Genomic DNA, 27,377 nt, shown 5'->3' with positions numbered 1-27,377 from the left:
CACCCACATTTATAAACACGAGATTTTGCGCCCAACCATGCGCGTTGCTGTATCTGTCTAAGCCGCAGAGAGTTTCTGGTGCTAATATGAGATAAGCTCAGCTAGGTAATGAGGCTTTGGAGTGAAAAAAAAATGTGCTCCTGGCCTAAATATTCAGCATAGCTAGATGCAGCAATAGATGCCCCTGTCTACCTATGAACTGATACTCCACATATTCTCGAAATTCTTTGATATTCGCGTATACCAGGAGCTATGGCTATATTCCATTAGCCCGCATGGCATAAGATCCACTCACTAATTTTTTCTAACTCAGCCTCTGCTACCATGCTATTCACTAGGAATTAAGACCGTGCTCTATTCTACTCCAGGACGATGAGGTATAATCATCAGCACCAAGCATCTCCACTAGAATATACGCCTGCTCTAAACAGTCACTTTACGACATCAGAATTTTGGGCTTGATTTGCCAACGCCAAATATATTATTCTATGGTGGCTATATTGATGCTATCGTCCAAGCTTTCGCGTCAGCCTCAAGCCCCCTGTTCACTTCTCGTATTGATACAGTACATGTATACATGTATATGATCATTTCTCGGCATTTGCCAATTACGTTAGCTCTTGTCGTTATTATTGCCTGATTCGCGACCATTGCTCAACATATATATGATCATGTCTTACTAGTTACGTTAGTTTACGCTATTACTATCATCTACTTTACAATCAATCCTCAAAATTAAGCGTACATGTAAATGTTATAAGGTGCCCAATCATGGCTCTTATAGGTACTCAAACAAGATATGAAGTTTGACTAGTAGTGAGATAACCATTGATCTACGCTAATTAAAACAGGCCCTTGGATATTAGTTGGAAATGAATCTCGAGTGTATTTTGGATTGTGATGTCTGAGTCAACTGCCAAAATTTCATAATATCCCCCAGAGTTACAGACGAGTCTCACAGTAATCGCCGCTCTCATGCCCTAATGCCCTATAGAATCTTGTTGAGTAAACACATTCATATCTAGACTACGTTTATCAAAGATGCGTTTATCATTGTGGGCATGTAAATATATACTTATATACGCTGAGCATGTGAAAACTCGATTCTTGCGTCTTTGATCCCAGTTCAACAGATCAACCCAGTTTATGTCTCCTTCTCCGCTTCCACACCAGCAAGTATTGAATACAACGAGCTATATATAATTTCCTATTCACCGCATACCTCAATGAGGGAGATGGAATGGATTACGAGTATAATTGAAAATTCAATAGCCAACGACTTCCTTGCCCTCTTGCTAAGAATCGTCCCGCAGAACAATATCTAAGCAGTGCCGGCGGTGTAAGAAGATGTCTGTTCAAGTAAAAATTCGTATTGGGAGAAAATTTATATCCGGCGAATCATAACACTAATCGTGCGCGACAGGATGCAGCATCTATCAAGTCACATTATTATACGTATGCCAAAAAGAGATGTTGTATTCTTACCACAGAGGGTCATCTGAAACACAAAAGTACCCACTAAAGATGGCTTTGCCGCATGTGGGATACTGAGGCGCAGCCGACTTCAGGCAACATTTGTCGTTTGACTCTGCGCAGAATTCAGGCTAAGCGAGATATGATTAGGTATGAGGCCATTAGTGGGATTTTCGAGCCGGCTGTATCTCATCAGTTGGAAAGACACGCGTACAACAAAGTGGAGTACCAATTGGAAGTAGAACAAGTCCAACCGGGGGAATGCAGACAGCAGGAGACAGAAAATATATGATATGTCTATTCATATAAATTCTGAAAGAATGGTGAGACTTCCAATGACACGTTGAGCATCGTTGTGCCTCGGCTTGGACGAATACTACAAATTTGTCAAGGATACGCGGACCTTATAACTCCGCTATGTACTGTATGAGACATCGAAGCATTAGTAAATTGCATGTAATCGAGAACACGCTGCTTTCCCCTCTAAGTTTGGCTGTATCCTTATCTAGATAAAGTGCCCTTACCGCTCTTCTTCATCTTTAGATGGGTATGCATAGATAGAAGAACCTCCGCTCACTTGGTTCTCGTATTTTTGACTTCTCTCCTGCTTTTTCACTCCTCAGTATGTTCCCTCCACTTCTCCCCTCTTATTCTATTACTTTACACCGCAACTTCTGCCTGCGTCCAACTTTCATGCCTTGCAAATTGTTACTATTTCAACTCGATCCTAAAGGATTCCTGTGTTTGAGGCAACATCAAAAATTTAAAGGTCTCTGCTACCATATGGTTGAGGGCACAGAATGTTTCATACATACTCTCGGTGGCTAGCTCGATCATAATATGGGCTGTGGCCGACTAATCAATTGAAAAGATGAAATAAGTGTTATATTGCGCCTTGCCCCTTGTCAATCCACATCATCCAAACCTTGGTTTTAGAACTTTAGTTAGAGTGAATGAAACTTGACGTTTCTTGTTTGTTGATCTCTTGTGCCTTGACTGGCATGATTGTGACGACTCTTTCTGTTAGTCGTTCAAAGGCTTGGTTGACGTGACACCCAGTTCGGTTTAGTCTTCGAGCATGAGGTAAGAATGCATACATGGACTAACCTCTAGAATGATCGAGATCGTACACATGCAGGCCTCTCGCCCTTTCCTCTCCGTTAAACGAATACTATCTGGGCCACTAAGGAATAGGGTGGAACTCGAGTTAGCATAAGGAGACTAGGTGGGCTTCGAAGGCGCCAGAAAATGATACCTAATTGACTAAGAGCTAACTTAAATGTTCGTTGATGCTGCTGAAATAAGAGGTATATCCGGAAAACCTTTCTGACGTATGAATCGGCAACTAGATTGCCAAGAGAATTACGTTGCTCGAGCTCTCTTTAATAACACGTATGATATGATGTTGTCGAAGACGGTAATTTTTATAGGAGTATGATTCTTTGTACCGTGCTCAACCGAACCATGTTGAATATTTAAAGGGGACTAGCCACCTAGCAGTTTTCAAGACAATGTACGCTCTAATTTCCAGCACAGCAATTCTTAAATTTCTATTTGGAAACGAACTTCAAATACTACGAACATGGTCCTCATTTCTCTTGATAGCTAATCTCTTTGGAAACCCCCTTCCAACGATCCGTTGCTACCACGATGTAAAGCTTTACTATTTGAGATTCTACTTGTATTGTAAACTCCTATGTCAATGCAATTGAGGCGCATAGGTTCATTTGAAAATATACTGTCTGAAGATGTGAGAGCCACCCTATCGGAGGTTGAATCAGGCGGTAAATCCGACACAAACAGCGGTAATGAATACCATGGCGATGAATCCTCGCAGGCTTCTTGACAAAGTTAGAAAGCCAAAAGCATACACTATTAGCGTAGTGGTTCCATATTGATGCCATGTCTCGAATCCATGTTTTTAAGGAACAAAAAGCAGAATAGGATCGTATTATACCCACTTGTAGGGATTTATACCATATTGGCACCATGGGAGGAGCATGAACATGAAGAAGTAACCTGATCAAAAGCCATATTAAAGAATGTCGAGTCGCGATACATGCCGTCAATCTCTCCATCTGAGTAGCTCAACCTCCGTCTTCTGGACCTCCAGGTACATGACCACCACCATCGTCAGGGCCGTCAGGGCCTTCAGGGTCATCAGGTCCACCGGCTCCGCCATGAGGTCCGTCACCGTGACCGCCATCCTCGCCTCCATCGCCACCGTCATCATCCTCCTCGTCCACGGCGTCAAATGCCTCGTTGGCCAAGACATGACCTTCTCCTCCATCCCCTTCTCCTTCCATATCAATATCCAAATTGAAGCCTTCGTGACTCTGTACCACTCGAACCGCTGCCTTGGCCAAATCTAATGCTTCATCGTCTGGCAATCCATTGCCCCTCTCGGTGGCAATTGCGTCGCAGATTCTCGCTACGACAGTCTCCCCAGACAGTTCATGACTGGTGTTGAGATCATGGACCACGTTGAAGATGGCTTGCAGAATCGCGGGACGAGAACCAACAATTGCATCTGCACCACCGTTTGTATAATCGTCTACCAGCCGGAGGAACTCATCATGGATGCTGTTGTAGTCGAAGTCAGCCATGCTGGATATGAAACGAGAGTGGCAATGGAAAGGGAAAATGTGAGAAGAACGTTGGATTATTGAATGCCGAGCATGCAAAAATGAAAATAACAATAAAGTTGCTGGCTCTTTTGATGTGGTGAGGGATATTTGCACTCTGATGGAACTTGCACCCACGAGTTATGGCTGGAGATGGGCGGTTCATCTCTGGTTCTGTGGGGTAGGACGCATGTTGTATCGCTTGTATCATTAAGCACGGGCACGGCAACAGCCGATGGTTCGCAGTAAGGAGTACGGAACACTTGAAACTAGTTATTCTTCATGAAGAAATGCTACATCCGTCCAGCTAGCCAGCCAACAATTATTGAACCATAACTGTCCGAATGATCACCATCGGCATCATTAGGATCAGCCGCAAACGATATATCTCAGCCGCAGCGCCACCGTGACGCCAAATCACATCCCCTCAACCAATCGCCTTCTTATTAAGGTGGTTTCACTGGCTAAATCGGCAACATTTTGCATTCTTGATCCTTCAACTAACCATCACCACGATCCTTCCAAAACTCTACAGAGCGGTTTTCACATGATACAGCGCAGTTCAGGTTCAGCGTCCACTTGGTAATAATAAAATAATTTTTTAGATCGGCCTATATTGGCTGAACTAACTAAAAGCTAGCGTTAGCTTCCATTACACTGTGTACCACTCTTAACTAATGAATCATCTGTTTTTACAAGTTCACTACATTCCCTCCAAAGGCAATAAATAATATATAGCCAATCCTGCTATATAAAATGATATCTGACAGCTCGTGCTGGCCAAGGCTATCGTTTTGTAGCCATCGGCGACATTATATCAAGGCCACCTGACTCATCGTTGCATCAACTTCACTAATGCTGCTGCTGGTTAATAAAACATCAGCTGAGAGACGCCACCAACCTTGAGCAGAGGTACTTTAAGACCCCATGTTCTGGACAGATGGCTACTTACAATACAGTAGGGGAAGGAAAGGTTCCTGATTCAACCTAGAGCTCTTCTACCACAGCTACACCAACATCTGCAGCAACACAATCCACAATCTTCATTTTACCATGGATCCGCCAGTGAATGTTTATGATGAAGCTGACTACATTGCCCACAGCCTATCCCCAAGGCAGAAATATGGCGGCATGATATTTGACACAAGCAGTCAGCCACTAGCTTTTTTCGGTATAGAATTCCATTGCGACACGCAAGCTCGCTCCTTCTGTACCCAAGACGACGATGGTAGCAACAACTTGGTGGACTACGTGCTTTTGACTCATACCTTGAGGTTTATCCCTGAAGTTTCGACCACCTGGCGAGGCTGGGACCGGTACCGTTTCTTCGTCCGCGCCCTCGATAAAGATGCTTCCGCTTCGTTGCAGCAAGGCAACCCAATTCCAGAATCTGATCTTGGGAACTGGTTTAACAATGAGACGGCCCCAGGGGTAAGCCTGTCCATATCTAGCTACTGCATGACACTTGCGAAGACACAAGAGCCGCTAACTGTCTCTAAACAGACTCTACAGACTGCCTCTATTCTTCAATCTAGCCCCCCAACCTCTAATATTGGGCAGACATTTAGCAGTTCAGTAGGATCCAACATGGGCTTTAACGCTGGCTTCTTTGGTGACGAGCCCACAGCAACCTATAGTCAAGGTCAAGACATGTCTAAGAGCTTTTCCTACTCAATGGACAATGTATCCGTGCAGGACTACTCCAAGGAGACAATCATAAACAAGCAATTTACCATAAACCACCTAGACATGAACACCACACTTGGTCTCGACGCCAAGGCAAACAATCACACGGATTTCGGGTTCACTACGTACGAGGTGACTGTGGCTGAGTTATTCAAAATCCCAGACGACGGGCAAGGAGATAGGAACAAGACGAACCCCACCGTGTTCAGACGCTTTGAGATTGCTCTGCAGGCGGAGAGGGACTTGAAAACAGATACTTGGACCAATAAAGCAAACGAGGACATGGTGAGTCTGACAACAAATGTCCGTCAGATCATCAGTGTCAAGGCTCCACCACTTCCCCGGCCTGCTTCTTGAAAAGGATGAAATGAGAAGGTGAATCGGGTAGCCCTTAACGATTATAGCAATCAGGCTCGAAATTGACCAGGATATTTTAGCATTGATTCTCGCTCCCCAAGGCAGAGTTATGAATTTTACCATTAGAATGAAGCTCCAGTATTGTTGTTCTCTTTAATTAAACGGTCCGATATTAACGCGTCTGCATACGGTTTCTACATTTCATAGTTCCCCGTATCAATGGCACGGGCTCTTTGTACTCTGTCGGCTTAATAGATATTGGTGAATTTATACTACCGTAGGCTGCGTCCATGCAAGAACGCTATGTCGCCAGCTGATCTTTCTTTTTTGAAATGTGCCTTCTATAATTTTTCACCAAAAGATTGCTTTACAGAGCTTCATTCATATATGAATGTGATCTCGCTGCTTTGCGCGCGCTGTAAAGCCAATACACCTTTTGCTTCCTCACGCAGCTGTTGGATTTCACTTCTACTGATAAATTTCACTAGCTCTCTGAATCTATCTGACCGATCTTTTTGATGCATATTAATACTCAGATATTTTATATAGCTAGGTGAGTTTTGCTGCTCAGAACTGATTCTAATTGACTAATCAAACCTAGTTGCTGTTCATCTAGCTACCGAATATTGCTCAAAGTATTCGACATTGTTATTAATGCACGCTCATAGGCTCAGCGAAATCTAGTTCCGTTTGTTCAAGCAGATAACCACGTGAGCACATCCAATCTTCTTTTGTCTACTTGGCGTCGCGGTAGCTCGGCATTCGCCCAAAACAGAAGTCGCGTCGACTAGTGTTCCTCATTCAGTTCTAGAACATCGAATGCGATCTTTGACCATCTTTGACACGCCACCAGACGCACAAAACATGCATGCCTTGCTGCGCCACCGATCCTGTTGAAGGATTCAAAGAAGCTGTGCTTGAACCAAACAAACCAAGCACGTGTTGGCGATCGGCCAAGCGAGATGATGCAATTCATCCTATCTTGAGGCTTCCCGCCAAAAGAAGAAGTACCCGGCACTATTTAAAACGGAGAACAGATATGTGTGTATTTTCAGCTAGGATAGCGAGAAGCGAGGCCGAATACGCCCGCTGTACTTGTCGTATTACAGCTAGCTTGCCCAGCTTTCAGCAATTGACGACAGAAAAGTGCTTAGTACATGTAATCGGCCGCCATCACAGTGAATTATGGTAGCTACAAACAACTCAACATTGTAATTGGAATTGTCTGTAAATTAATTACACACAGCAGCGGCTAATACAAGCCCCTTCTAGGCCACTTCTTCACTCATTGTCCTCAATCCGCCGCCGTATTCTTTCCAATCCACCGGCTTAGCGCCAACATGACCGCTTGCGCCTCGGGTGACGTCGACGCTGCTGGTGATCGCTTTCCGCTTACATACTAATGCCAGCCGGAGATCATTTCGTGCCATCGTCCGCCACCCGCCGCCAATCTCGCCTGGGCAATACTAGAATCACGAACAACTCTTGGCATTCAGCACGCACGTTCCTTCGTGTCAGCCTTGTGTCTGTTCCTATGCGGTAATTTCGCTGCGTTCAAATTAACCGCTGGCCCTGCACGATGCCATGTGATATAAAGGCAATCTCATAGCCACCTCCGCATCTTGCTTAAGCGCTAGCTCGCTATTACCATCCAGCTCTCAGTACATGTAATAAATAAGTAGCGACCCAACAAACTTCGACCAATGTAAGCAGGGGCAATTTCTTCTTTCAACCTCATCAACTCATCAACCAGACACAGTCTCTCATCCACCATGGCCAAAGAACCAGTTGACGGCGAAGCGCCGCCGAGCTACACGCCCACAGCGCCGGCACCTCCCAACGGACAGACTAATCCACCCAGCAACATCGATATCACAGCCTCGTTTGCACACCTCGCCATCTCTTCTGATCCGCCAACCGGCATCCCCAGCGTTGACACCTGTCTCGCACATTTGAAACTCCTTCACGCCATCCACTCACTCAAGGAAGACGTGGGCTACACCGATGGCCTGTGGGGCCTCTGGGACGACCGCGCTGACAAGGACGCCGATATCATCGTCGACGGGGCGCTGCCATCGGGAGTAGATTTGGACAGGCTCAGCAAAGATGAAAAAGCCAAGCTGGCTCTCAGCCGTCTGCGCGAGAAGCGATGGGCCATCTTCCTTGCGCGTGCTGTTGACCGTTATGAAGCGTGGTGGAACGCGATTAGCAGAACGAAGGAGATGCTGACTGAGATCGACATGATGAAGACGCACGGCTCCAGATATATAGATTTCCCAACCAGTGGCGCACCATTGCCGTGGAGTGATGATTTGATTCCTCCATTGGGTATGTATTCATGAATCGTTCAGATCAAAATATTGTCATTTTACTTCTATGACCTTTCACTAACATGTCGCACTAGATGTTGTAATGGTCATGCACGCGCACATGTTAAACCCCAGGGCCTTCCTAGAAGACGCCATACGCACCAACATGATCGAGTATTGGACCGCCGGCATGCCATGGCTGCCCGTGAACAATGCCATCTCTACTGACTTTTCTTACAACGCGAATGATGAGGCGCAAACCAATTGGGTCTCACGGACAGGACTCAACTGGGCTAACCAGGATGACCCCATGACCAAGTCTCTTCGATGTCCATGGTGTAAAGGTGGCTTGGAGGTGCCATGGACAACTTGTGGAACAAAATCCGAGTCAGAAAGGTAATGTTGTTATAATTTTTTATAAGCAGATCATTTATCAGCGTGATTCGAGTTTGCCATTGCTAACAACTTATATAGTGCAAAAGGCACCATTGGAAATGGATACGGCGACGGCAACTTCTCCCACGAATGCCCCAGCTGCCACAAAACCATCACCAAAGAGGTCCTTTCTCTCTCAAAATTCATCCAGGACTCTTCTCTAGTGCTCAGCAAAACCGTTCCCATGCCCGGAACGATCCTCTCAGTGGCTTCCGGCACACCAGAGATCATGCCAGAGCCCCCATACTCCTTAATCTACTCCCGCACATTCCCCAACCGCATGATACAGCTTGAATTGCGCTCCAAGATCCTGGAACTCATCAACCCAGATGCCAAACACCCATCCATGCTAAGCGTGCGAGACATCATCGAGAAGACGACCAGAGACGGCCAGGCAATTCGCCGAATATACGGCAACTACAGCCGCGCAAGACGCGCCGCCTTACCGCGCGAGGCCAAGATAGCCACCCGCAAGATGATGAGCCGCTACTGGGAGAACTTTTCGCCCTTTGCGCTCGACCTCTGCGGCGCCGTCATGCGCCAGGGCGTCTTCATCGACAAAATGGTCAAGCTCGATTGGCTTCACAGCCCGGCCGCAAAGGCCACCATGAGCCGCCTCCTCACAAAATACGACCGCTTCGTCGACATCATGAAGAGACATCCAGACAAGATGGCCGTCCCCACGCTGGATGTAGACTTGGCCTGGCATACGCACCAGCTGACGCCAAGAGACTACTACGACTTTACGACTAAGAAGACGGGCAAGTTTATCGATCACGACGACAAGATTGACGAAAATGCATTGAGCGAGGCATTCGAGTGGACTACAAAGACCTACCAAAGCCTCTACAATGAAGTATACAGCGAATGCACATGCTGGTACTGTGAAGGTGAGCTTCACAAAAACCTCCCTCCCCCCATTCTCTCAACTTCATCCCCCACAGAAATTGCCAAACAAAAAAAAAAAAAAAAAAAAAAAAAAAAGCTAACAATATCTCACATCAAAAGCCGTCCGCGAATCCCAATCCTCAAAAATAGGCAAACTCTTCAACATATCCTCCTCCCAAAAACTCGCCGACTCCTTCCACACCTCCGGCTCCGCCAGCCTCTGCCCGCCCGACAACTCGGCCCACATCTCGGCCCACAACTCGGTCAGGACGCTCGACGCCTCCATGCTCGGCGCGCACGCGCAGGCCCGGCAGCAGCAGAAGCTCGACGAGGCCTACCGGAAGGCGTGCAAGCGCGCGGAGAAGAAGGGCAGGACCTTGCCGGCCAGGGATCAGTACTATGATTACAATCACTGGGGCTATCCTTATTACAGTAAATGAAACCCATCATATATATATATATATATATATATATATATATACATACATCCATACATACACATACCCAATGTCTGTGGGGAAAAAAAAGAACCTTATACTGACAGACAGATTTAGTGTACGGCCCGTTCATGTATCCCATCTACTTCACCCCCGGCCTATACTACGGCTGGGATCCATGCTACATCTCCTCAGGACAGGGTGCCTGGGCAAACTGCGCCGGCGGAACTTGTGGCAACGGAAATATTGCCGCCGGTGCCTGCGGAGGTCCGGGAGGATGCTCTACCGTAAGTCATCATGTGTCTCTCCAACTTTGGTCTCCGATTTCATCATGGCTAATCGAGAAATCTTACAGGCTAACTGCGGCGGAGGAGCCGGTGGATGCGGAACAGCCGGTGGTTGTGGAGGTGGTGGTGGGTGTGGAGGAGGAGGATGTGGTGGAGGAGGAGGAGGCGGAGGATGCGGCGGCGGTGGTGGATGTTGAGGGAGATTTTGCGCCCCTCTACTTTTTGTAACGTAGCAGACTTGAGACACTGGAAAGCTGGTTTAGCAGCCCGGTTACATCTCTCGTATACATGTGCCATATGCACAACGACAATGGTAATGTTAGCTGTCTATGTCTGTTTATCTAAGTTCCTCTAACTTTGGTATAATATCTGCTGTAGGAGCTATGGGTGCTGTGGGCGCCTCTCTTATGCTCGTGATATCCGTAAACTCCGTTCCATCTTAAATCACATCCTTCAATATAATCAACGCGTCCAATCCTTGGATCAAAATTAGTAACCATACGCGGGGCTGTATAAATATGTTGTTTGATAGGAATCGCCGAACAAATCAGCTGGCTTTTTGAGATACGCCGTTCGCTGTGTAAGCTTCGACAGGTGTTGGAGGGTCATCTTTGACAAAATGCTCGACATCCGGCACCACCTCTCCCTCACTAACAATGGGGAATGGGGTGAGAACATGGCTAATGTCTCCCCACCATTGCTCGCCAAACCGTCGGTACCATTCCACCGTCATCTGCAGTCCCTCCTCAAACGTTGTCTTCTGGTCCCAGCCCAAGTTTCGTAGCTTTGAGCCATCAACAGCGTACCGACAATCATTGAACGGTCGATCATGGGTATACTTGACCCATTTTCGGAACTGCTCTGGAGTGTCATGGGCAATGTCCATGGCCGAAAGGATTTTGCCGCATAATTCGAGGTTGGAGATTTCGTCAGTGGAACCAACGTTGTACACATGGCCAACCTGGCCTTTGTGAAGTATCGTGTCAAAAGCATCTGCAGCATCGGCGGCAAAGAGATATCTCCGAGTGGGACTACCGTCGCCATGTAGGACGACAGGGCGCTTGCGATTGAGTAAGCAGATAAATTTGGGGATGATTTCTAGCAGACTGAATTAGATTGGATCTTGTGTCAACCTGATTTCCTTGATGTAAATAAAACTTACTCTCGGGGTACTGATGCGGGCCATAGACATTGTTGCTGCGAACAATAATGGTAGGGAGTTTGAAACTCTTATGATAGGAGTGGACCATCATTTCGGCGGCTGCTTTGCTCGCAGCGTAGGGGTTGGTTGGGGCAAGGATGCTGGATTCCTGCAGCTCATCTTCGCCGTGGCCCACTTCGCCATAAACTTCGTCTGTCGACACGTGGATAAATCGTTTAACGCAGGCTTTCTTGGCGCTCTCCAAAAGAACGTGAGTGCCGTAGACGTTGGCATGGGTGAAGCTATATGAGTTGCCGAAGCTCAAATCCACATGCGACTGCGCTGCGAAGTGCATCACAGTGTCGATGTGATAGCGCTCCATGCAGTCGAGGACTTCGGAGGGATTTGTCAAGTCGCCATGGTAAAAAGTAAAGTTGCGCTTGTCATTGAGGGCTCTGGTATTGTTCAGAGCGGAACAGTAATCGAGCTTATCGAACGATACAATGTTGTAAGCGTGGGGGTATGTCAAGGTGAGATGGCGAACCACCCAGGAAGCACTTTGGGATGACGGCAAAAGTTAGTCATGCATATGCAGGGCGGCAGATGTGGCACTGGAGGGAGCGGCAACGTAGAGGCTGGCAGACGAGTGATGGGCCATAAAAAACTCACATGAAGCCCGCACCACCTGTAATCATGATGTTCCTGACGCCTTCACGAGGCTCGAACTGAGTAGTACCTGTGAGAACAGGCGCCTGCTGCCAGATGTCAGGTTCCTGAAAATAGCTACGATGGCCATTCATGGCGCCTAGTCACCATCATGGATCAGCTTCCCGTCTTGGACGTGAACGAATGAGAGGCGGGTTTTTGCCAGATTGGGAGGGTGCATGCATACCGTTGGCCAAGGCGGTCTTGACCGTGGGTCTCCAGCCGGGCTTGTGAAGCGCGGTGGTGGCCATGAGTGCCTCGGGGCTTCTCGCGGAATTCATGGCCGGCGTCGCCTGGCTGGGCGATGGGTTCTGGCTGCAAGCGTGCCGCTGCACGGGCGATGAGGGCGCGGCGTCTGAAGAGTGCGACGACGAGGGAGAAGACGAGTAGTAGGAAGACGCCGCAGACGCAGGATACGATGCCGCCGGCGAGGACGCTGGCGACAACATTGGCGATGGCGGGCTGTGGGAGAAGCAGCGGCAGAGGCTCGGGTGTAGGCCCTGGATCAGCCGTTTCATATCACGACGGGTTGTGGTTTCCTCGGGCTGGATTGTTGCACAAACGGCGGACGATGTCGATCCAAGCAGAAGCGATCAATGGCTCCAAACGGGCAGGCGCACGCGGCAGTTTATATTGCGCAGGCCCCAAACGTCGCTCGCCTTTGCCAGGCTGTGTTCCGTGAGCCGCGTTTACTGTCCGTCTACGAGCCTCGAAATTGGCTGACGCCCAGCTCGTCACAGCGCGCACAGCGTTCGCAAGAGCCCCCGGGATAGCGCTTCCGGACAAAGCCCCGACTCCTCCGTCCGTCTGAGTCTCAGTCTCGGCGCTTCGTGTGAGGGTCGGATCGGGTCTGCCCCTCTGGACGGCTGCAGCGACAAAGCAGAAAAGCGGCGGTGGCAGCGGTGATGACGGCGCATCCGCAGGTGAGGGTTTGTTCCATCTGGGGTCCCGTCCCGTCCTCGTTTCAACGACGCCGGCAAGGCACGAGCAGCGCATCCGCCTCGCCTCTGCTCTAGCACTGGTCGCCGAATCCACTCTTTGCAGACGATCTGCCCGTGATTGCTTTGCCTGTTTTTTAATTGCGAGATGGAGCGGCAATGTCTCACCAGCGCCTTGTCTGGAACCGGCATAGCGCCTAGTGCCTGTTCTTGGTCAAATCGGCCCGCTGCGTCGACGTCAGTACCTGAGAGATACCGCGACTGCAGCATCTGGCGCTGTGCGTTCGCGAGTACAGCGCAGGTCCCGCCACGCATAATTGCCCCCCTGGCTGCGGTGCCCACAAGGCGGAAGACTCTACCAGGTACCTTGCCACTCTCCAATCTGTGCCTGAGTACGTCATCCACAAGCCTTCTTTTTTCACAGGCACGAAAAGCATAATAACCAGGAGCGCGCATTGATTACTCGCAGCGCTGGACATGGCAGATGCCGCGACTATGGAGCACAAAGCCGGTGCTGTGCTAGGCTACGGATCCTCCCATGGGCAAAGCTGCCGAAACGACACAAGCGTGTGCACGCCGTGGATCGACAGGAGGTGCAAATTGGCCAGCACCACACCAGAAGTAACCTCATTTGCCCATCCGTGTCAAGCGTGTACTTGCATTGGCGCGGCTGGCAGCTTAGGCACTGGATCCCGGCCCTGGGCCGAAGCTGCAAAGCGACCAAGTGGCGGGACTGAGCATTCAAGCAATTAGAAGAGAGAAGAGGGAATAAAATTCGTATAAAGGACCTGGTCAGGTTACAGCCTCGTTCATGGCTAGGCTCTGCCACGGGTAGTACCTAATCTCGGGTGGGGCTATTCCATACAAGGCAACATGTTTCTTATGTTTGAAACGCAAAGTATATTTCCTCTGTTGATCCTCACTTACATGGAAGAAGGAGGAGGAGAAGCAGAAATCACAGCCCCACGGCAGCTGTCAGAGCGATCCCTCGCAGGGTCCTGGTCGCGCCAAGCAGCCTAGCTAAATTCAATCTTGCTTGAATGAGACAGTGCCCGCGAGACACGGATAACGCCTCAAACACCTCCTCTGCGAATCTGGCGCGCCACAGACATGAAAGCCGTGCAGTAGCACCACAGCACAAGGAATGCGGGCGCCCGACTCGGCCATTGGACACGCTGCAGCTACTGCTGCTGCAAACTGTATGCCGTCTCCTATATCGGGTGAAACATTATGAAAGATGTGCAGCTTAGCAGCTGAAACTCCTTGTAGTCAACGCCATGAGCAATGCCAAGCCAATGACCAATGCAGCTCGGAAGCTGTCGCCGGAGAATATCACCCGCTGATTGGCATATAATTGCCATGCCGCATGCAGCCTGGCCTTAGTGGTGTTGCATTCCTCGCCTTTGGCTGCGAGGTGTGCAGTGCAATACTCGTATGGATGTATATTGGGCGCGGCATACATAAAGTACAGAGAGCAGTTATCGTGGACGACAATCAACCCCTCCCCCGCCCAAAATGTGTGACATGGCTGATCATCCAGCATATCTGGCAACCAGTCAAATTGATAAGAATATATGAGATGCGTAAGAGGCGTCGTTACTCAATATCTCCTCTGGCAAACACGCCAATCGCTTGCACAGGACGAGCCTCTTCGGCTGCAACATGCATGATGGATTGGGCGATTTGCTGGACTTTTGTCTGTGAGGATGATACTTGGTGCGGGGGTATGACGACTGAATGTCTGATGATATATGCAACTCGCTGCATTTGTGAAAGAGGAGAAAGGAGGAGAAATCGAGTCTTACATCACTCAGACTGGGAGGTTCGTGTCTTTCCTGGGCAAAGTAGGCCGCCGTGCCAGACCACTGCGTCTATAAATATCCCGAGTAGATATCAATCTCTGATATCAAAAACTTCTCCCATAGTATCATCCAGCGACCAGGCAAATATAACTACATCTTCCCAAATCATCAACTTCAGATAAACCCATTGTCACTCATCAGTAACCATGTCGACCACCTTGGTGCCTCTCCCTGTCCGCCGCCACCAAAGGCCGCATCGGGTAGGAGGCTGGCTGCCCAAGAATCCCAAGCTTTTAGTCGATTATCTGCGTGATCTCGTTTCTGAGGTCAATAAACATAGATTATCTGCCCCCAAAGGCGCACTGAGGCTGAGCGAGCCTGTCCAGGATCTCCAAGATCTGATTGAGAGCACTGCTGAGCTTCGAATGCTGGCCCAGGCCATGTTTGACGAAGTTCCCGACAAGCCACCTTACAATGAGGACCCTGTAGGGAACAAGCAGATTAAATCCTACCAAGAAATGCTAGACTGCTTTGAATTTGTCATGAAGCACAAGGCCCCGTCATGGAAGAAGCTAGAATATGATGTCGGCTTGATTGGCTTCCCTTTCAACGCTATCCTGGACTGGCCTATGGCCACAGGTAGTGGATATGCTTTCTTCCTCAATCCCAGGGTCAATGCAAAGCTCAAGGTCATCCTCAACACTTGGAAACAAGACGTTCTGATGACTGAGAAATCCAAATATGTCATCACTACCGCCGACGACGGATGGCTGAGCCAGGAGGCTCTCATGCATATCCAAGACGACACCAACGTCGTCGGCGAGGAGCTGACCTTTGAACAAACCTTCAAGTGCGATCCGGCGGGAGATCCAGTACACTGGGGATTCAAGTCTTGGGACAGCTTTTTTATCCGCGAGTTCAGGAACATGGACCAACTCCGCCCGGTTGCTTTTCAAGGCGAACCACAGTGGGTGGCCAATTCGTGCGAGTCCAAGCCTTTCGCCCTTCAATCAAACGTCCAAGCGTATGATTCCTTTTGGCTCAAAGGCCAAGCTTACTCTGTCAACGAGATGCTTCGAGGACATCAGTACGCGGACGAGTTTGTTGGCGGCACGGTCTATCAGGCCTTTTTGAGCGCCACCTCCTACCACCGATGGAACTCGCCTGTCTCTGGCAAGGTTGTCCATACGGAGATTGTCGATGGGACATACTTCTCAGAGCCTACCATTACTGGTTTCAGCGCTCCCGAAGGTCCTGATCGCGCTGCCCCCGATCTTGCCCAAGGCTACATTAGCCACATTGCCACGCGAGCCATCTTCTTCATCGAGGCCCCGGAGCCAATAGGTCTCATGGCGGCAATTTACATCGGCATGGCTGATGTCTCGTCCTGTGACATATTGGACAAGTTCAGCGGCGAAAATCTGCCGGCGACGGTCGAGAAAGGAGAGGAGATTGGAACGTTCCACCATGGGGGCTCTACCCATTGTTTGCTTTTCCGACAGGGCGTCAATCTCGCGTTTGTAACCGACGCTATTCCTGGAAATGCAAAGAAGAATTTGCCAATTCGGGGGGCTTTGGCGTATGCGTATTAACGTTAACTGACGGTATGTCTGGCATTATACCGCTGGCTGCTGCTGGCTTTGACTAAAGACGAGGGGGTCTATAGGTTAATACACTCATTGCGTCGTTGTGTACGCTCGTTAGACAAATCAATAAACAAGTATTAAACACTTGACTTTGGTCATTGGCTTTGTGAAATCGAAGATACCTACTGTATTCACTGTACCTAGTAGTTGCCCCAGTACCTAATGAAGTTCTACACCATTTTCTCTGTAGTGGACGTTCCAGCGGTGCATTACTCTCCGTCCTATGAGCATGTATTAATGTGATCGCTATGTTAAAATCCACGTTGGACTTTTTCTTTTTATCATCAAGTATGAATCAAGACGCTTTTAATTCCGAAATGAAGCTCTAAAGAAGTCCATATCATAAAAATTGACTCTTTGGGTCTTATCAAGAGCGGTCAAGTGGCAAGTACATGTGCTTTCCATTTTGTGCTGCCAAGAAAATTTGCTACGTCTCACAGAGAAGCAACTTTGAGCTGATTTCATCCAAAACTCCAACCAACAAGGAAAAAAAAAAGCGACAATTGCAGTAAATCTTCCATACCAGAATTCCGCGCAGCTTTGCGTCGTCTATACATCCCAGACACATCACACAGTCGACACCTTGGATTGCAGCAATGCATGACCTTGAACAGCCAAGAATGGAAGAGAGGTCCAGAGATGCTTCCCCAGGACTCTTGGCATCTCAAGATGGGCCAACTGAATCCAGTTACACATCCAGTTCGCTCCAAGCCGTCGCCTGGATGACTGTTAATACATTAGCGACAGTCGGCATAGCAAGACACCCCAGAAAAGAATGCATCTTTAGATCCCTACTAACTGCAATATAGGTCTTTGCTAACAAGGCCATATTCTCGGAGCCGCGATGGAAGCAGTGCCAGCTCACATTCGCCGCCATCCACTTCCTAATGACTTGGTTCACGCTCTTCTTGCTGTCTCGACCAGCAATTGGCATCTTTGTGCCTCGTCGAGCTCCCATTCGGCATCTGATGCCCCTAGCCACCGCAATGTGCTTCAACGTTATTCTTCCAAATCTATCTTTGGCCTATTCAACGGTCACATTCTACCAGATTGCTCGGATCCTGCTTACGCCCACGGTTGCAATCATGAATGTCGTTTTATACCGCGAATTGCTTCCTATAGGCGCTGTACTCTCGCTGATACCCGCCTGCGTAGGAGTAGGCATGGTCACATATTACGATTCTATTCCAACTGACAATGAAGCCATCAAAACCACCTCCACGCTGGGGATCGTGTGCGCCTTCACCGGCATCTTTGCATCATCTCTGTATACAGTCTGGATTGCCGCCTACCATAGAAAGCTCAACATGAACAGCATGCAGCTACTCTATCTTCAAGCACCAATGGCTTGTTTCTTCCTTCTCCTCTTCATTCCCCTTTTCGACCAATTTCCCGGGCCAGCGTATGTGCCGTCTTCTGTAAACAAAGAAATGCTCGTCATTGCGGTATGCCCCTCGTTCATTTCTGCTTCCAGCTTACGGGTTTGAACTAAACATTTCCAGTCAATGGTATTTGCTTCACTGATAAACATTTCTCAATTTTACATAGTGGCACAGACCGGACCCGTTTCTAGCACAGTTGTCGGCCATATTAAAACCTGCACCATCGTGGGCCTGGGATGGACCTTGTCCGGCCGTGGGATTAGCGATAGATCGGCGCTTGGTGTCGTCATTGCGGTAACAGGAATCACTCTGTAAGTACTACCTTGACGTGGAGAACAGGTACATGTAAAAGCTAACATAGTAGATACTCATTCACCATGTTGAAGCACAAGAGACAGAAAATGACTAGATATGGAACCGCAGTTGCGGCTAAGATGTGATTTAGAGGTTGATACGGGCAAAGGATATGTTATTAGAAGAATCTCTATGAACTAGACAACCCTTGTACGTATCTTCGTATATAGACAACCGTAATATGATAAAACATAAAAACAAATAACGCCGCTTCATTGATAAAAGTGAGTCTACAGGTTGAAACGCTTCCGATCCTTCTCCATCTTGGATTTCCACTCCCATTGAATGGCATCATCGCCTTCGCTTCCTGCTCGTCCAACTCCCTTGTCAACACGTCTCAGCTTCAACGTAAACCGCGGACCCAGCTCCTGCAATCCCGCTCGGATACCTTCAACACCCTTGAGCGCATTGCCCTCAGCATCGGTGACGCTCTTCTCTGTCGCACGCTTATCACGGAAGACATATCTGAAACGTCTTACAAAGATGTAATCTCGCTGGTTGTGTAGTGCGGTGACTTGTCGACCCTCAAACTCTGGCCGGGGAGGGAACATTGTCTGGAAGAGCTTTGCCGTAAGAAGACCCAGCGGCGTCTTGAAGTTGTTCAAGAGCAGCTCGGGGTAGTGGTTTGTAGGGTTGCCATGGCCGGGAAGCTTCTTGCCTTCGATCCAGTTTGAGATTGTGAAGTGAAATGTTGGTCCCTTGGGGAGATGGACGACAGAAAGGCCCGTAGGCTTCTTCTGGTCCTCCTTCATGAGAATAACGGCAGTGTAGCCTTTTTCGGTGGAGAATTTGCAGATTTCGCGGAGAGAATATTTGTGTCCATAGCGGTGGGATGATCGCGGAACATAGTTGCTGTTGGGGAAGAGGGTGGTGAGGATATGCGCCTCTTCGTGAAGGGTAGAGTTCAGAGAGGTGGTGACGAGGATCTTGGGCTCAGGAGGAGGCTCGTCGCTGAAGAGTGAGGGGAACTTGAGAGCTAGCGACGTCGGCGTGAGGTCGAGGTTCGTGCTTGTTGTTGATGGAGCAATGCTGGGATTTCTCTGGGCTCGCTTCTCTCGCTGCCTCTCTAGTCTAGCCTCTCGCGCCTCCTCGTCTTCCTCTTCGTCCGAATCCAGCATACTGTCGTTATCATCATCGTCGTCCTCCTCCATCTTCTCTGCCGCCTCGATCGCCGCTCGCTCCTCAGCCTCGGCCTGCTCCATGCGTCTCCTCTTCAATTGCTCAAGATCCACCACGGCTCCGAGGCTGTCATCGTCCACGTCATCCCAAACTCGCTTATGCTCCAAGGTGCGCGGGACATTTTTGGCAAGACGGGCCGCTTTGAGCTCTGGGTTCCGGCTCTCTTCTTTTCTACGACGGTGTCGCTCTTCGTGGCGTTCTTTACCGGATGCTCTCTTGTGGGCGACAAACAGCTCTTTGCGCTTCTGCTTGTTGGCAATTTTGAGCGCCTGGACAGGTGGCTTTGAGAACCCCATCGTAACTGCGCTTTGCTCGCGAGTTTTGGTTGGGAGAATGGCGGGTTGTAAAATCAAAGACGGAGGGTCGCATTGGCAGAACCAGTTGTTAGAAAATTTTAGCGGGTACTTGGATTTTTTTTACTGCGTCCACGGCACTCTGATAAGATAAAGATTAGATAAGCAACTCATCTACATTGTTTCATTGGGTATGGCTTTAAAATATGTGGGTCAGGCATTTGTATACTTACGTCTGGGGCGTTCGTATTAACAAAATTTGGCTTGAAAAAAGTTTTGAGGATTCTCTTATCGTCTACCGCAAGCCAAGCCGCGTCCGTATCGTGGAACAATTTCATATTCGACCTTTTCACCTCGCCTTGGTCGATTTCCCGACAATTATTTGAGGAGAATAAAGCGACAATGGCGATCAACGGCACCAAGAGGAGAAAACTGGCTCACGATTCCTCGGATGACGAGGCGCAAGCCACGGCATCCAGGAAAGCTCAGAAAGACTTCTTCAAGCAGGCGTCAAACTGGGACCTTGAAGACGACTACGCATCTCGCCGTCGCAAGAGCAAGAAATCCGACAAAGAGAGCACCAAGCTGCCAATTAAGACAGCCGACGGCCGATTAGAGATCCTCCGCGAGCTCGAGAAGGAGGAGGATCTGGTATCTGTTGAAAGCGACACAGAATGGCTCGAGGGCCGCGAGGACGATATTGAGTCAGAGGTGGAGGAAGAGGTGCAAGAAGAGGCACCCACCGTGTCTGAGGCTCAGCAGATCCGGGAGGCGCAGGAAGAGCTGGCAAAGCTAGCCACGTCTCTCAATGAGAACCCTGAGGAACATGTTGGTTCGCTGAAGACCATTGCCGCCATTGGCGAGTCGCCAATCCCTGCTATTCAGATGCTGGCTCTCATGACGCAGATGTCGGTCTACAAAGATATCATCCCTGGATACCGTATCAGGCCTGCAAATGAAGACGACCCAGCGGAGAAGGTGTCTAAGGATGTGCGCACGCTGCGCAAGTTTGAACAGGCCTTGGTGCTTGGTTATCAAAACTACGTGAAGGAGCTAGCCCGATGCGCCAAGCTGGAAACAAACCCCGTGAAAGGAGGACAAAGTGTTGCTGGCATCGCCATCACATGCGCTTGCACCCTGATAGCTGCGGTGCCGCACTTCAATTTCCGTTCTGATCTATTGAGGATCTTGGTGAATAAGCTGAGCAGAAAGAAGATTGACGGCAACTCAGTCAAGTGCCTTAAGGCGCTGGAGACATTGTTTCGCGAAGATGAAGACGGCAAGCCAACCATGGAGGCTGTCTCATTATTGTCGAAAATGATGAAGGCTCGGGAGTACGAAGTGGATGAGAGCGTAGTCAACCTATTCCTCAGCCTTCGCCTGCTCTCTGAGTTTGCCGGCAAAGCTTCACAAGACGCAGTGGAGCGAACTACAGTCAAGAAGAAGAAGTGGGAATACCGCTCCAAGAGAGAGCGAAAGGCTAAGAAGGAGCAAAAATCTCTGGAGAAGGATATGGCTGCTGCGGACGCCATGGTCGACCACGAGGAGCGAGACAAGATGCAGTCCGAGACTCTGAAGCTCGTATTCGCGACCTACTTCCGCATCTTGAAGATGCGCGCCCCTCATCTCATGGGAGCCGTCCTCGAGGGTCTGGCCAAATACGCCCATCTGATCAACCAGGATTTCTTCGGCGACCTGCTCGAGGCGCTCAAGGACTTAATCCGCCACAGCGACGATGACGCTGATGCCGACCTGGCTACCCACAACGAGGACGACGACAGCGTCTCCATGCGAAACCTGACGCGCGAGGCCCTCCTCTGCACTGTCACTGCCTTTGCCCTCCTTGAGGGCCAAGACGCCCACAACTCTCGCAACAACCTCCATCTCGACCTTACCTTCTTCACAGCCCACCTCTTCACCTCCCTCCTCGACCTCTCAGTCCACCCCGATCTCGAACTCACCAAGATCGCCCGCAACACATCAACCACCTCCAAGATCAACGTCCAGACCACTACAGTCCTGCTCCTCCGCTCTTTGACCGCCATCCTACTGCCCGCCTGGAACATCCGCTCCGTGCCGCCCCTGAAGCTCGCCGCCTTCAGCAAGCAGCTCATGACGGCTGCTCTACAGCTGCCCGACAAGTCCTGCCAGGCTACGCTGGCCCTGCTCAACGACGTGGCACACACACATGGCAAGAAGATTGCCAGCTTGTGGAATACAGAGGAGCGCAAGGGTGATGGAAAACACAACGCCCTCAGTGACACGGTCGAGGGCAGCAATCCGTTTGCTGCGACGGTGTGGGAGGGCGAGCTTTTGAAAAAGCACTTTTCGCCCAAGGTTAGAGAAGGGGCGAAGCTGCTGGTAAAGACTTTGCCCTGATAATGTTGATTCAATATATAGTGGAGGGATTAGAGAAAAGCGTTGATTTAGATGGAGCAACTGGGTAAATAATCTACATGACTGCACCACAGCGGCAATAAATGTCGAGACAATAGACCGTTGGAATTATTATGCCCACCTCTGAGCTCAACTAGGCAAATCGCCTACAAAGAACTATCACTAATACCTATAGTAGCTCAATTCGCGTATCATGCCGTTCCAAAATGATGATAGATAAATTTATCCATAGAAAATTGACGTCCGGTATAAGCTTCCTCACGCCATATGCCACAAAATAGCCGGAGCAGTAAGGAGTAAAAGCTTCTATAGGCGTCCTTATGCCCACATCGAAGCCGACAGCCCTTTTGTTGACTTTTTGATAGAGAGGTCATTCTCTCCATTTGTATCCATAGCCTGTACCGGATCTTGATGAAGTCTTGGCACAAAGACTGGGGCGACAGGAGAGAGTTTGCGTGAATGCGAGTAACCAGGCCCACTGCTTGGCTCAATGTCAACATCCGCGCTTTTGGGAGCAGTTTTGGTATCGTTAACTTTGTCGTCGCTTTCTTTCACCTCACCATTATCATATCCTTCGTCAACTTTCTCGGCGTTCTTCTCTTGTGTCATATGCCGAGGGCACGTCTTTTCATGTTTCCCTAGCGCATATTAGCTCATTAACTCTACTAAAGGTGTATATGTGCTAAAGTTTTACCTTGTCCATCTAGCTCCTGACAGGCACATTGACGGCTACTAGGTTTGACGGTTTCTTTGATAGGTGGAGTATCCAGGGTGGGCGTTCCTGGGGCGTTTAGATCCATTGCCTTGGATAACATGTTGGCCAGGGTGTCGATCTCTTGGCCAATACTTGGCTTGTCATCCAGTATTGCGTAGAAAGCATCAAGTATGTTCCCAGACTGGCTATTGCCAGAGGATCGTGGTGGAGTTGAGAAAGGTTCGGGCTTTGTTGTCCCTTCAATGCTGTCCTTGTCGGCTGGAAGGCCCTTTTGAGATTCTTGGCCAGGGACTGGGGCAGATATTGTAGAAGCCTTCTCGCCCTCTAAAGGAAAGTCAGCTTTTCCATGTTTACACATGCTGAACAGTCTCCCACAGCTGCTTAAAGGTGCCAACTCACTTGGTGGTTCAGCCTTTGAACCTGAAGTAAGAAAATCCTTGCCTAGGTTACCGATAACGGGGCGACTTGCAGCTCTCCTAGTTGCAAAGTCTCCAGACGCACCATAAGTTCGCCTGCTTGGAGGCGGGGCCGAAAGGCGAGAGGATGGGACAGAGGGCGAGAAAGTCTGGCGCGGTGGTGCAGCGACTTGGCTGTATCGACTCTGTTGTCTTGGCTGGTGAGGTTCATAATGTTCCTTTCCGCCTCCCAAGCTACCACCTCCAGATTTCTTCTTCCCGTTTCCTTTTGATCTTGAAAAGCTCTGGGCAAGCTCAATGGCAGCCTTCATCATCTCGGGATCGTTATATCCACACGCACTCATTGTGCCGAAGAAACAGTTCAAAACGGTGAAACGATGAAATGATGGGTAAACCAAGGGTCAAAACCCACTGCCGCCGCATTTGCAGCACTGCGAACAAGCAAAACGGAAATGTGAATGGTGTTGAAAAGGTGAAAAAGAAGAGAGAAAAGAGACGGAAGTAAGTGACGGGCAGCGGCGCGGAAGGTAGGACAACCGCTGCTTGTGTGAGTGTGGAGAAGTGAATCTGGCAACTGACAGCAAGTGTTTCTGTGCACGGGCATTTTCTCTGTGCACAGGAGCATAAGGAGAATGAATGTGCCTTGAACACCTGCGTCAAGTGCCCATCGCAGGCATATGCAGCAACCCTGCAGAGTCACTTTATAGAATACGCCAGACGCGACGGTCGCCAATGCAAGTCAAGATGCCTAGCTGGGGGCCGCAAAACATGATAGACAGCATATTAAAACAGGTAATATTGATGAACACCAGGTTGGAGATTGACGGTTTCCAAAAGGGCTGGGTGACCCGCAGCCTGTAGATACGGTATAGCACACGGGTTGGTAGAGACATTCATGCATATCCAAGCAACTAGGTAGGCACTTGAGTAATTCGTTCAGAATGGGTTTAAATTGATCCATGCCAGCCCATCTAAAGATATATTACAATAACCATTAATCAGCATTGCCAACTATAAAATTATATACACAAAGCTAGTCTCTAAATCTCTATATCAGTGCCGCTCGTCTGGACAATACCAACCTCGCTAATACCAAAGCAAGCCGTGCATAGGCTCGCGTAGAAAACATTTTCGCCCGTATTATTTCACGCGCTTCGCTCCAATAGCTGTTTCCACAGAGCTTATTTGGGTTGCCTTGTACTCAGCGCTGGGCGCTTCTTTAAGCCAAGGCGAATCGACCGGCGCCACAAGGTTCTCGACAACGGCCAAGAGCGCGTCAGCTCCCGGAGCATGCCGAGAGATGGCAATCGACGAAACTCTGGGAATACCGAGGGTGCTACCTATCCTCTCAGAGCATGGTTTTGAGAACCCCACGAGCCGTATCTTGTCTTTGTCCGGCAAGTTTCGAGACGCAGCTGCCACCATTTGCGGGAAATGGTGGTTGAATGCTGGTGACTGGCTTCCTCTAGCGACGAAAACCATAGAATAATCTTTAGGAGAAGGGCCTGCCTCTTCAGATGACTTTGACAGGGATCCGAGGTTTTGAGTGATGGAGTTGAAGCCAATGTCTACGCTTCCACTGAGTTCCAAGCTGCGTGGTGTTGGTAATTTGACTGACTCCGCCACCCCTTTTGAATTCATTGCCATCTTCTTTTCCCTTTTAGCGGCCCGCTTTCCTTTAGATGGCCTGACGTGAGTCCTCCGATGTTGTCCGATGGGGCTCAGAAGACTTTGGTGCCCTTCTGTTAGCAAACTTGCTTTCGTTGAGACGGTTGAGAGGGTCATCGCGAGCATTGCAGCTTGCCACTCCACTTGCTTTATAATGAAAAAGCTACTTAGGGGAACATACCTGCAGAGGAGTTCCAAGATAGAATCCTGGTTATCAATGGATATCTCAGGCCTATCAAAATTCATTAGTTCAAACTCATGATCGATAGGGGACGCCGTGTTCGATTCAAAAGCAACATACCATGAAGACGTAGAGAAGGGCGTGTCAAGGTGGTGGACAAGCCGTTTTTTTGCTGCGGGTGTTGTCATGGCTGACGGTGTATCGCAGATTGATACACGGATACGGAGTAGATAGCCCCAGTATTAGAGAAACCTGTCGAGAAGGACGACTGCCGCCCGTGCAGGGATAAAAATGAAATAGCAAGCACTGGATACGGAGCGACTTCGCTTTCTTTGACTCTGATATGAACAGCCTCTTGCTCTTGGGGCGCCGCCCCGCAAATCTCAAGCCAACCAAAGGAAAAAGTTTCTGTCCGCGGCAATGAGAACGCTAAGCAGCCTTCCCAAAACCGGTAGGCCCGCTGCGGAAATATTGCGAGCCGCGGAAATAATGCCCGTAGGGATGCGATGTTGAATATAGAATTTATCTCGAAAAATAATGGACCTGATATTTCTATTTTAATAGTAAATTGGGTCATATGTGCAGCAGTTCTTGAGTTGTGCAGTTTGATACAAGTAAAGTCTCTGATTCCTACGTTGGAACTTCGACTCCTATGGCGCCAGTTAGCCGGAGATGCGCGGCATCGTATTTTGGCCGAGATTCAATATGCCCTGAAATACTTTGTAAAGCATGTGCCACATTCAGCGCCGCCATGCTTGAGTACCTATCCGTCGAAATCGCCATGTATATAGTTAAGCTTAGCTTGAATTTATAGGTGGGCGTAAACCTTCGGCAGTCAACCGCAAAAAAGAAGCTTTCAAGGCGATTAGTACCTAATACTACTTGGCAACATTTGTTCATTTTCTATTGACCGCTGCTAGTGGGAGGCATGGACGACACCGTAGATACCAAGGCACAGGCAGCGTGTGACTCCTGTCTACTAGTATTATTAAGCCAAAGGGCACATACCCATCGAGTACATCTCGGTGTACGTTCAATGGTGCTCCTAAGATTCAGTGAACAATCGCGACGACACCGGGCAGGTATATCTCAGTTCCTCCTTACCCGCAGCGGAGCGCAAGTCACGGCTGCGTTATGTCCAGATTCTCCAGCAAAGGAAATCCACCCGTGGTTATAAACTCCGCCCGCCTACTCGACTTTCCAAAGCAGAATAACATCAATTCACATCCATCTCTATTCAGGGAGACGGCGATCTGCCTCAGCCGGGCATTTGGCAATATCCAGACGCTCACGAAGGAACTGCGCACGCAGCTGATGTCGCCTCGACAGCCCTGACCACGCAGCAACAGCAGCATCAGCCGCATCGCATCGCCATTCCTTTGGCCCTATCCCGGCCTGACATCTGGACTGCAGCTGTCACTGTCGCCTCTTGCGGCCCGCTGCACCCCTGTTGCCGTCGTGCCTAACCATCCCCCACTACGCATCGCCCTCTCCCCGCTCCACGCACTATTACACATTGTCATTGATACCGGTACTCCCACTATTCCGGAAGCTAATAGCAGGCAAGCCCATCAACGCAGCGCAACGCAACGCAACATTCTCGCTGGAGTTGCAGTTAATTTGCAAGGCGTTTGCGACATGTGCATGCTTGTCACTTGGGTTTCTCAAGCCTGATCCCAAGTCCACGTCCGCGCCCAAGTCGAGACCCAGGCAAACAGCCAGGGGGGGCTTAGAGCCTTGCATTTGTTCTGCTCTCTATTCTGCCTGGCCTTCTCCGTCATACCTCTATCCAGAAGAGGCACATACTAGTCAACACCTAGTCTGCTTGTACAAGATCAACGCACATGTGCCTACTAATACTACTAATACACTTAGATATTCACTTAGCCAGCTAGTAATCACGACATTGCAGCCAGTTAGCCCAGCTCTCTACAGCATCGAAAGCAAACAGTCGACCAGAAGTCATCGATAGCAGCATCCCGCCATATCGATAACGCCCTCTTTGTTTTTCCTTCGATTAAGAAACGAAAAACGAAAAGGTCCAGCCAAGATTCCCATCGGCCA

The 27,377-nt window shown here is 49.2% G+C and overlaps 11 protein-coding genes across 12 annotated transcripts; 5 read left to right on the top strand and 6 right to left on the bottom strand.

The window, feature by feature from the left end:
* Positions 1 to 3,356: 3,356 nt before the first annotated feature.
* On the bottom strand, positions 3,357 to 4,318 carry TrAFT101_010053 (uncharacterized protein). Its single transcript, XM_024908031.2, has one exon. It carries the CDS (start codon positions 4,077 to 4,079, stop codon positions 3,561 to 3,563), a length of 519 nt encoding a protein of 172 aa, XP_024761010.1. The 5' UTR covers positions 4,080 to 4,318; the 3' UTR covers positions 3,357 to 3,560.
* Positions 4,319 to 4,843: 525 nt separating this feature from the next.
* On the top strand, positions 4,844 to 6,386 carry TrAFT101_010052 (uncharacterized protein). Its single transcript, XM_024908032.2, has 2 exons — positions 4,844 to 5,528; positions 5,601 to 6,386. The coding sequence occupies exons 1-2, from the start codon at positions 5,151 to 5,153 to the stop codon at positions 6,138 to 6,140; spliced, it is 918 nt and encodes a 305-aa protein (XP_024761011.2). The 5' UTR covers positions 4,844 to 5,150; the 3' UTR covers positions 6,141 to 6,386.
* A 1,212-nt stretch (positions 6,387 to 7,598) lies between these two features.
* Positions 7,599 to 10,824, top strand: TrAFT101_010051 (uncharacterized protein). Its single transcript, XM_066128823.1, has 7 exons — positions 7,599 to 7,845; positions 7,900 to 8,468; positions 8,545 to 8,845; positions 8,924 to 9,774; positions 9,893 to 10,204; positions 10,327 to 10,496; positions 10,565 to 10,824. Exons 2-7 carry the CDS (start codon positions 7,913 to 7,915, stop codon positions 10,691 to 10,693), a joined length of 2,319 nt encoding a protein of 772 aa, XP_065984948.1. The 5' UTR covers positions 7,599 to 7,845; positions 7,900 to 7,912; the 3' UTR covers positions 10,694 to 10,824.
* A 219-nt stretch (positions 10,825 to 11,043) lies between these two features.
* TrAFT101_010050 (uncharacterized protein) lies at positions 11,044 to 12,860 on the bottom strand (the record flags this gene model as incomplete). The annotated part of the gene is made up of 4 exons (XM_024899987.2): positions 11,044 to 11,594; positions 11,659 to 12,194; positions 12,307 to 12,442; positions 12,530 to 12,860. The coding sequence occupies 4 exons, from the start codon at positions 12,858 to 12,860 to the stop codon at positions 11,044 to 11,046; spliced, it is 1,554 nt and encodes a 517-aa protein (XP_024761013.2).
* A 1-nt stretch (position 12,861) lies between these two features.
* Positions 12,862 to 13,338, bottom strand: TrAFT101_010049 (uncharacterized protein; the record flags this gene model as incomplete). Its single annotated transcript, XM_066128822.1, has 1 exon — positions 12,862 to 13,338. One exon carries the CDS (start codon positions 13,336 to 13,338, stop codon positions 12,862 to 12,864), a length of 477 nt encoding a protein of 158 aa, XP_065984947.1.
* A 1,365-nt stretch (positions 13,339 to 14,703) lies between these two features.
* Positions 14,704 to 16,923, top strand: TrAFT101_010048 (uncharacterized protein). Of its 2 annotated transcripts, XM_066128821.1 has the most exons (2): positions 14,704 to 16,686; positions 16,749 to 16,923. In XM_066128821.1, the coding sequence occupies exon 1, from the start codon at positions 15,289 to 15,291 to the stop codon at positions 16,672 to 16,674; it is 1,386 nt and encodes a 461-aa protein (XP_065984946.1). In that variant the 5' UTR covers positions 14,704 to 15,288; the 3' UTR covers positions 16,675 to 16,686; positions 16,749 to 16,923. The 2 variants fall into 2 exon arrangements, with proteins under 2 accessions (XP_065984946.1, XP_024761015.1); XM_024900122.2 differs by having other exon boundaries at positions 15,219 to 16,923.
* A 190-nt stretch (positions 16,924 to 17,113) lies between these two features.
* On the top strand, positions 17,114 to 18,550 carry TrAFT101_010047 (uncharacterized protein; the record flags this gene model as incomplete). The annotated part of the gene is made up of 4 exons (XM_066128820.1): positions 17,114 to 17,483; positions 17,538 to 18,173; positions 18,285 to 18,421; positions 18,475 to 18,550. Exons 1-4 carry the CDS (start codon positions 17,325 to 17,327, stop codon positions 18,548 to 18,550), a joined length of 1,008 nt encoding a protein of 335 aa, XP_065984945.1. The 5' UTR covers positions 17,114 to 17,324.
* A 15-nt stretch (positions 18,551 to 18,565) lies between these two features.
* On the bottom strand, positions 18,566 to 19,990 carry TrAFT101_010046 (uncharacterized protein). Its single transcript, XM_024908034.2, has one exon. The coding sequence runs from the start codon at positions 19,937 to 19,939 to the stop codon at positions 18,695 to 18,697; it is 1,245 nt and encodes a 414-aa protein (XP_024761017.1). The 5' UTR covers positions 19,940 to 19,990; the 3' UTR covers positions 18,566 to 18,694.
* Positions 19,991 to 20,251: 261 nt separating this feature from the next.
* Positions 20,252 to 22,581, top strand: TrAFT101_010045 (uncharacterized protein). Its single transcript, XM_024908035.2, has one exon. It carries the CDS (start codon positions 20,339 to 20,341, stop codon positions 22,313 to 22,315), a length of 1,977 nt encoding a protein of 658 aa, XP_024761018.1. The 5' UTR covers positions 20,252 to 20,338; the 3' UTR covers positions 22,316 to 22,581.
* A 70-nt stretch (positions 22,582 to 22,651) lies between these two features.
* On the bottom strand, positions 22,652 to 23,808 carry TrAFT101_010044 (uncharacterized protein; the record flags this gene model as incomplete). Its single annotated transcript, XM_024906657.2, has 3 exons — positions 22,652 to 22,971; positions 23,028 to 23,372; positions 23,448 to 23,808. 3 exons carry the CDS (start codon positions 23,806 to 23,808, stop codon positions 22,652 to 22,654), a joined length of 1,026 nt encoding a protein of 341 aa, XP_024761019.2.
* Positions 23,809 to 24,399: 591 nt separating this feature from the next.
* On the bottom strand, positions 24,400 to 25,693 carry TrAFT101_010043 (uncharacterized protein). The gene is made up of 3 exons (XM_024910593.2): positions 25,434 to 25,693; positions 25,314 to 25,364; positions 24,400 to 25,193 (listed from the first exon to the last, which is right to left on the bottom strand). Exons 1-3 carry the CDS (start codon positions 25,499 to 25,501, stop codon positions 24,605 to 24,607), a joined length of 708 nt encoding a protein of 235 aa, XP_024761020.1. The 5' UTR covers positions 25,502 to 25,693; the 3' UTR covers positions 24,400 to 24,604.
* Between the last annotated feature and the right edge of the window lie 1,684 nt (positions 25,694 to 27,377).

The sequence above is a fragment of the Trichoderma asperellum genome, chromosome 6, assembly GCF_020647865.1.
Source record: "Trichoderma asperellum chromosome 6, complete sequence".
In the NCBI taxonomy this organism is placed as follows: Eukaryota; Fungi; Ascomycota; class Sordariomycetes; order Hypocreales; family Hypocreaceae; genus Trichoderma; species Trichoderma asperellum.
Note: the sequence above shows the minus strand (reverse complement) of the source record. Positions and strands in the feature narration are given on the sequence as shown.

What these genes read in the sequence shown, in the direction of transcription:
- TrAFT101_010045 (XM_024908035.2), top strand. Translation starts at nt 20,339, where the DNA reads ATGGCGATCAACGGCACCAAGAGGAGAAAACTGGCTCACGATTCCTCG.
- TrAFT101_010048 (XM_066128821.1), top strand. Translation starts at nt 15,289, where the DNA reads ATGTCGACCACCTTGGTGCCTCTCCCTGTCCGCCGCCACCAAAGGCCG.
- TrAFT101_010046 (XM_024908034.2), bottom strand. Translation starts at nt 19,939, where the DNA reads ATGGGGTTCTCAAAGCCACCTGTCCAGGCGCTCAAAATTGCCAACAAG.
- TrAFT101_010043 (XM_024910593.2), bottom strand. Translation starts at nt 25,501, where the DNA reads ATGACAACACCCGCAGCAAAAAAACGGCTTGTCCACCACCTTGACACG. An exon ending in CCCTTCTCTACGTCTTCATG is followed by an intron (nt 25,365 to 25,433) that starts GTATGTTGCTTT and finishes GAATTTTGATAG; the next exon opens with GCCTGAGATATCCATTGATA. An exon ending in ATCTTGGAACTCCTCTGCAG is followed by an intron (nt 25,194 to 25,313) that starts GTATGTTCCCCT and finishes AGGGCACCAAAG; the next exon opens with TCTTCTGAGCCCCATCGGAC.
- TrAFT101_010052 (XM_024908032.2), top strand. Translation starts at nt 5,151, where the DNA reads ATGGATCCGCCAGTGAATGTTTATGATGAAGCTGACTACATTGCCCAC. An exon ending in ACAATGAGACGGCCCCAGGG is followed by an intron (nt 5,529 to 5,600) that starts GTAAGCCTGTCC and finishes GTCTCTAAACAG; the next exon opens with ACTCTACAGACTGCCTCTAT.
- TrAFT101_010053 (XM_024908031.2), bottom strand. Translation starts at nt 4,079, where the DNA reads ATGGCTGACTTCGACTACAACAGCATCCATGATGAGTTCCTCCGGCTG.
- TrAFT101_010051 (XM_066128823.1), top strand. Translation starts at nt 7,913, where the DNA reads ATGGCCAAAGAACCAGTTGACGGCGAAGCGCCGCCGAGCTACACGCCC. An exon ending in TGATTTGATTCCTCCATTGG is followed by an intron (nt 8,469 to 8,544) that starts GTATGTATTCAT and finishes ATGTCGCACTAG; the next exon opens with ATGTTGTAATGGTCATGCAC. An exon ending in GTCCGGGAGGATGCTCTACC is followed by an intron (nt 10,497 to 10,564) that starts GTAAGTCATCAT and finishes GAAATCTTACAG; the next exon opens with GCTAACTGCGGCGGAGGAGC.